Source organism: Sorex araneus, chromosome 2 (assembly GCF_027595985.1).
Source record: "Sorex araneus isolate mSorAra2 chromosome 2, mSorAra2.pri, whole genome shotgun sequence".
NCBI lineage: Eukaryota > Metazoa > Chordata > Mammalia > Eulipotyphla > Soricidae > Sorex > Sorex araneus.
In genome coordinates, this window is record NC_073303.1 from 6,575,091 (window position 1) to 6,582,514 (window position 7,424).

The 7,424-nt window shown below is 43.9% G+C and overlaps 1 protein-coding gene across 1 annotated transcript; it reads right to left on the reverse strand.

Moving 5' to 3' along the window:
- Nucleotides 1-1,629: 1,629 nt before the first annotated feature.
- On the reverse strand, nucleotides 1,630-2,853 carry NKAPL (NFKB activating protein like). The gene has a single exon (XM_004621841.2). The coding sequence runs from the start codon at nucleotides 2,851-2,853 to the stop codon at nucleotides 1,630-1,632; it is 1,224 nt and encodes a 407-aa protein (XP_004621898.2).
- Between the last annotated feature and the right edge of the window lie 4,571 nt (nucleotides 2,854-7,424).

Below are 7,424 nucleotides of genomic sequence, written 5' to 3' on the forward strand. Positions count from 1 at the left end.
TAAATAATGGTCCCCATGAAGAAATGAAGTCCTCAGAGAGGGACAAAAGTCTGGGAAACAGTGATTTAAAAAATAAAAACAACTTCAAGTTAGTATCTTCAACCTTTATCCTGAAACATATATGCTTGCGATACATAAATTAATGACAGATATAGAAAATGCCAAAAATATTTCTTTGGGGATAAGGAAGACTTACATTTCACAGTTTAGCACTTTGACTATTTTAAGGGCTACGTGTGCTTACTACTAAGCTTTTTAAAAAAAAAAACTGAATCAGTTATCTTGAGACGCCAAGACACTGTATAGTCAATGGAAAAAAGAGGACAGGCACGTTGTGAAGATCAGAGGAGTTTTCAGTTCTTTAAAGGGAACAACTTAACTGTTTCAAACCTTAGTTGAGGCAAAGTCTCCCAAGAATTCACAGACAAAATATCAAGCCCGTGCTAAATCTTGAATTAAGGAATAAATTCAGCAACACTACCCTCAAGCCGCTCTTTCTCTGCTTCTTCAAGAGACTACACTATGCCCTTTATAAGGGCGGAATGTTTACACATAGACACGCACAGGACAGGAAGTAGGGGGTGGGGCCATCTATTTTCCCCCAACACTGACTCCTGTTCCACAGCTCTCGTTCCTTTGAACAAAGTTGCATGTGATGTATTAATCTTTATTGTAGTATCCTCAAATCCTGGGTGAAGGAGGATCAGACAGAACAGTTTCAGTGCATTATGGTGTCAATAGGAAAGCAAGAATATAAACTTGTCAAACCTGCGCTGGAGCAATAGTATGGTGTGTAGGGTGTTTGGCTGGCACCCAGAAGACCTAGGTTTGATTCCTGGCATGTTATCAGTCTCCTGAGCCTACTAGGAGTGATTCCTGAGTGCAGAGCCATGTGTAAGCTCTGAGCACTGCTAGGTGTGGCCCCAAAGCAAACAAAAATATTTTTAAATAAAAAATTAACTTGGCAATTCTTCTATCTGGTACCAGGCTGAAGTTGGCATTGAGTGGATCAATGTTTGTATATCAGTTCGTCAATATCCCTTTCCACTCAACAAGGAAAAATCTATTGCTATTGGTCCAGATAGCTGCAAAGAGAGTGCAATACTACAACATGTATATGATTTTCTTGAATAATTCATGGATTGTTCTTATACTGGACTCTGATAATTACAAGCTACCATATGAAGCAGAATTACAGGAAAAACTAGGGCATAATTTTACTATTCAGAAACTTTTCTTCAACTAGCCAGTTATAAGGATTATTTTAAGAGTTTCAAATCTTGCCACTGCTAAGCCGTATTGAATCAAACAGAATAAAAACCTTTCTATGAAGCATATCTTAGAGGCAATTATCACCATACCTGCACCACCAGAAGCTGCTAAGATCCATTGTAAGAGTTTGTGAAGCAGGGACAACTCTATGCCACATATTGTGACATCCTTAGCGGTTGTTAATAACTGGCAATGAGTAATTGAACCCATCATCTTTTTAAAAAGTTGCTAAAGATATGTCAAAAAGCAGCTTTTTTTTTTTGAGACATTAACACAGTAGGCATAGTAGCACCTATAAAGCCTTTTAGATACTATTTTGGTTATATCAAACTGTTAAAACTCATGCTCCAAAAGTCGTTATTTGTCATCTTTTCCTTTTGTTTTTCTGTACACCATCTCTCGGAAGCTGGCTAGGATCTTATTCTCTCTCTTCCGCCTTTCTTCTTGGTTGAAGGACGCAAGAGCTCTCTTCTCGTCAGCACTATAGATTTGATTTTCCTTTCGCAGTCGGACAGCCTCCATTCGGCGATGCCTGCTACCACTCATAACATAACCTGAGCATTCAAAGGAAGCAATCTCTTCACTTGTCAGCCCAATTTCCCCTCTCCGTGGAATACGCTTACCGGCTTTGACATACTCAGCCATAGCAGCACCTTCACCTGGGAGCAGAGCATGGCCATAGTTCAAAGGTTTCTCATCTTGGGAAATATGGATGATGGGTGCTTCTGGGCCTATTAGATCCATGGTATCTGCAACTTTGGATTGGCCAATCCAGATATCTTCTGGCAACTCCCCTTCTGAGTCCTTAGAGCTTGAGTCACTAGATTCCTCTTTAGTCTTCCTATTCTTCTTTTTCTTGTTCTTTTTATCCCTGTGTTTCTTTTTCTTCTTGACCTTCTTGACCTTCTTGGCTCTCCGTTTATCATCGAAGTTATAATCAGCGTCAGAGTCTGAATCACTGTCACTGTTATCAGAACATCTCCTATATTTCCGTTTGGGTTTTTTCTTTCTTTTCTTCTTGTTCTTGGAATGGCTGGTCTTCTTCTTCCTCTTTTCTTCCGAGCTGGAATTGGAGCTGCTGCTCTTCTGGGCCTTTACCTCTGCATACTCAACTGGGCTGTACTCATCAGAATCGGGCTCTGGAAACCTTGGAGACAGTCCCCACACCTCAGGAGCACCCAACTCCCCGATCCTTTCCCTCTCCTTCAACCTCCTCTGCCGATAGCTCTCTTGCTTCTCCTTCTCATAGTCCTCCGCCCAGTCCCGGTCGCCTGCGTGGTGGTGGTGATGGTATCTGTATCCACCATAGTAGACAGACGCGGACGTGAAGCGGTAGTTGCGGGACACGGGGGGCCGTGCTCGCGACCCAGAGGAGCTAAGTGAGTAACCAGCACCGAGCACCGACCCACCCCATGGAGGTCTGAGGCCCTCGCGGCAGTGGGAGTGGGAACGGGACCGCGAATGGCCACCCCAGGAGGAATGTCTGTCCTGTGTGGAGGGCGGGCTCTCTGACGAGCTGCTGTGGCGCTTTCTCCGCGAGTACGAGGTGTCTGGATAGCGGGACCGCGACACTGGTGCCATGAGATGTGCTTGCACAGGCGACTGAACCGCCACAGGCTGGCAGTTACTCAAGGACCGTTTGATGACTGATGGCGGCCACTCCTGTCTCGCGCAGGCGCACTGCAACGGTCAACGACCCAACTTCCGCTTCCGGCCTGACACAGTTTCTGTTTCCGGGGGAGACCCAGCCGCTTGTGGCTGCTGGACACACTTGCCCTGACTGGGAGGAATAGGTAAAGGAACGTGACCCGGCCACTGTGCGCCTTTAGGTCAGAAGAAGAATTTGCACCCCAGAATTCTTCCACTGTTCAAAAAACTGCTTCTGTGCTTGCAAGTTTGCTGTTCCCCTACTTCATTGCTTTCATTCACACTTTTGTGCAAACTTATCTTCGCCCCTTGGTGAAGGTTTCCTGTTGCCCATGTTCCTCTTGTTTTTCTCTTAGAAAGTGGAGTGTTCATCATCTCAGTAGAAATGTATTTATTAATGGCATTTATATCCCATTTTCTACTGGAATTTGGAACCAAAATTTCTTTTGAAATCGATGTTTAGGTCCACTTTTACTTTTTTTTTTCTTTTTGGAGTAGCCCTGGCGATGCTCAGGGGTTACTCCTGGCTCTGCACTCAAGAATCACTCCTGGCAGTGGTCAGGGGACCATATGGGATGCTGGGAATCAAGCCCGGGTTGGCCACGTGCAGGCAAATGCCCTACCTGCTGTGCTATGGCTACAGCCCCCCTTTTCCATCTTTTACTGGATGTAAAAGGGCTAACTCTTGGCCAAGCCTAAGTTTCGCAGCTTCTGAGGTTCAGAAACTAATAAGTAGTTAGTTAAGGTAGCAGGAACTAATAAGTGGTACAACAATGAGCCGGTGAGAATTAAAACAAAAGCCTCCTACCCCCCTACTTCCTTTTCCTTTTTTGATAGGGCTCACAGACAGTGCTAAGGGTGGTGCATGCGGTGCTTTGAACCAACTCAGGGTCTTTCACGTGCTAGGAATGTGACCTATTTGACAATTTTCCTTTCCCCACCCAACCTTTAAGATTTATTTTTTAAAAGTTTTTCACAGTAATTTATTGCATTTAATATTACACCAATCCCACCATCATTACACCTTCCCACCCCCTATTTAGAATGTTTTCACCCCAAACCCCAGACCCTACCCCCAAGCAGAACCTGAAATTATTTTGTGTTGTTACGAATAATCCGTTAAAAATGATCCAAAAAGGTTTCCTTAGGGGAAAGTGTGTGAATATTGCTGTATTTCACCCTGGAGCCATTAAGCCCTTCTATAAAATATTACTAACATGTTGTTAAAGTTTGAGCATGTATACATATATATACGAAATATATATTATATATGTATGTATGTATTCCCCCTGAGAGTGATTGCTTTCTACTTTAAACCCCATCAAGTGGTGTGCTACTCTTGGTACATCGGTGGTGTAAAGTATGAGATATTGCATGGCTGCATTTGTGGCCGTGCATTCCAGGAATTCTAAAATTTAAAATATGGTTATAAAGTAGATTTACTCATGGGTGAGGCTTGTCGGAGCCTGTGGAGAGTGGCTGAGAGCATGGCAGTGATTGCGTTCTGGAGTTTTCAGCTGCTGGCAATCTTTTGTCCTGGGGAGAGGAACTCACCTGCCCACCTCTGGGTTGCCCCAATGGGGTAGGCTGGCATGGCATCTGGAGGCATCTCTGCGGCATGTTGTTCTATGTTGCTCTCTTCCAAGAGTTTTATTTCTGTGTCTCTCCCACCTTTAAGATTTTTAAGAAAATAGTCATAGCTTCCAGAGCTGTGAGAAAATTATTTAAGTTATTAAAAAGAGGAGCTGGAGTGATAGTACAGTTTTGGTAAGTGTTTACCTTGCACATGGCCAATCTGAATTCAATTCCATATGGGCCCCCTGAGAATCACCAGAAGTGATCCCTGAGTGCAGAGCCAGGAGTAAGCCCTGAGTATTGCCGGGTATAGCCCAAAGCAAAACAAAAATTTTAAAGAAAGAATGAAAGAGAATGGGGTTCATGGAGCCAGAGTGAAGAGTTTGTGTTAGCAGGGAGCCTGTTTCTTATGGTCTAGAAGAGACCCTGGAAAACAAAGAGGTAACTGTTGTGGAGGTAAAATCTGCATAATCCTAATGGCCTCCCTGCCCTGTGTGAAGTGCATGGAAGGTGTGTGGAATGAGTTGAGTGCAATGTGATGGCCAGAGCAAGAGGTAGAAGAGTTTCCCTTTTCTTTCATTTTTGACCTCAGGGGAGGAGTGGGTGGCAATCAAGGAGACAAAACCCAAGAGCTGCCACTGTTCTCTCCAAGCCATTCCTCCTGAACTTTCCTGTTGTTACAGATGGCGGCTCAACACCCACCCACCCCCCACCCCAAACCAGTTAAGGGGTAGGGTTTCCCCTCTATTGTGTAAGGGAAGTGGGAAGGAGGGAGATAGAAGACTCAAAAAAGAAATCTATGGCTTCCCTCTACCCGCCTCTGTTGCCCTGCGAAGTGTCTGGGAAATCTAGGACAGACAAAAGTCTGTGATGAGTCTGCATGAAACAAATGCTCCCATTTCATGAGGTAGCAGTCAAACTGTGCCTGGGTTCTGCTTGCTCTGCATAATGTGGGACATGATCCCTGCTGAAAAAAGGAAGCCTCAGTTTCCCCTTGTCAACTGCTGCAAGTAGTCCCATATTAGGTTTTCATTCCACACCGGAAAATATTCCTGCAAAAGTGCTGGCTCTTCCTAAGAAGGGAAGTTGGCAGTTTCCCAAAACCACGATTTCTGCCCCGGAGCTTAGGTGCAGGGAGACTAGAGATAGTGGGCAATACCTAAGGCAAAATGGTCAAATAGAGAACCCAAAAAATCTAGACCAGCCAGACCAGTAAGATCCCTGCATTCTCTGGACAATTAACATAAAGACCCAATACTCATAAAGTCCCACAAAATGAGCTATATTTAACTTAGTCCTATACAAAGTTACTGCATAAGTGGAGAGTTCTTTTCCTTTCTCATCTACTTTCCAATAAACATTTCTGTTTTCTAACTGAGCATGTCTCAGCATCTTTAGCTGAAAATATTGACAAACCTGGGCACTGTGGACGGACACAGAGACCTGCCATTACCACTGCTGCATCACTGCCACCCTGTCCTGTCATCTGCAAGCTGGACTCAGTTGAGAGCAAGGAATTATTGTGGCAGGAAAGGAAAGTCAGTCCAAAATCTTACCCAGGCTGTTCTGGTCCAGCACCTCTCCCCCACAGAAAGGAACTTCAGGAAGTGACACCAAATAGATTTATTGAGAAGTAAAAATACTTCTCAATATAATGAGGGAAATATAAGGAGGGAGGTAGAGCTAAAGATAAGTGCTCAGGAGAGAACATGGGAGCTGGAGTGAGGTAGGACAGCCAATCCAGGCTGGACACCTGGAACCCCATATGGTTCATGGAACCCTGTATGGTTCCCAAGCCCTGCCAGGAGTAATCCCTGAACTATAGACAGAAATAAGTCCTGAGCAGTGCAGGATGTACAACCCCTCAACTCCCCCCCCCAAAAAAAAAAGAGCATAAGGGAGGTTAAGTAAGGATTTGTCTCAAATTCTTTTCTAAAAAGTTTTTTTACAAAATATTTTGGCATATTGAATACACCACAGGTAACTTGCCAGGCTCTGCTGGTGGGATACTCTTGATAGCTTGCCAGGGTCTCCGAGAGAGATGGAGGAATAGAACCCATGTTGGCTGGGTGCAAGGCAAACACCCTATCCATTGTGCTATTGAACAGTAACAACAAGTCTCACAATGAGACATTACTGGTACCCACTCGAGCAAATCGATGAACAATGGAATGATAGTGCTACAGTGCTACAAAATACTTTGGGCTGTGGATTATGCCTCTGAACTCAGGATTACTCCTGGCAGTGCTCATGGGATCACGTGGGGTGCTAGAAAATCTAACTCCATTGATTGTGTGTAAGGCAAAAAGCCATACCTACTGTACTGTGGCTCAGCCCCAGTCCCAAATTCTTTACACAACTAGCAGTTAAAGGGGCTCCTGGGCAATGCACTGACTACCCATGGTCCTTTCTTGTGCTCCTTTACAACCTTAGTCTGTTAGAAGCCAGAATCCAGAATGCTGGAATTCAGATATGAAAAGCTGCCCTGGAATGCTGACTCCCGTGGGGTTCCTGTCTGCTCTAACTCTGTCCACCCCTCCTGGATGAATTTCCCCTTAAGAAAGCACTTTACATTTATGTTTATCCTGAGAAACTAATGCCCTGAATATGTAATAGTCAAACCTGGATAGATCAAGATTGTTAGGTGCCTGATCAAAGAATGTTATTCTTCCCCTTTTAATGATTATTACTTCTAAGCAATAAATATTGTTCTTGGAGGACAGCTGGGGCTCTTAGTCCAAGAGGCCATTAGCCCCCTGATCCCACGCTTTTCCTCTTATTTCTGTCTCTCTTTTCTTTTTTTTTATGGTCATCCATAATTCATTTATTTTTACTTGCTTCCACACAAAAATTTGTTTGAATCTCTCTTTTTATTTTAACTATACATATGAATAAAATTCCAGTATCATTTAATAACAACACTAAAACTG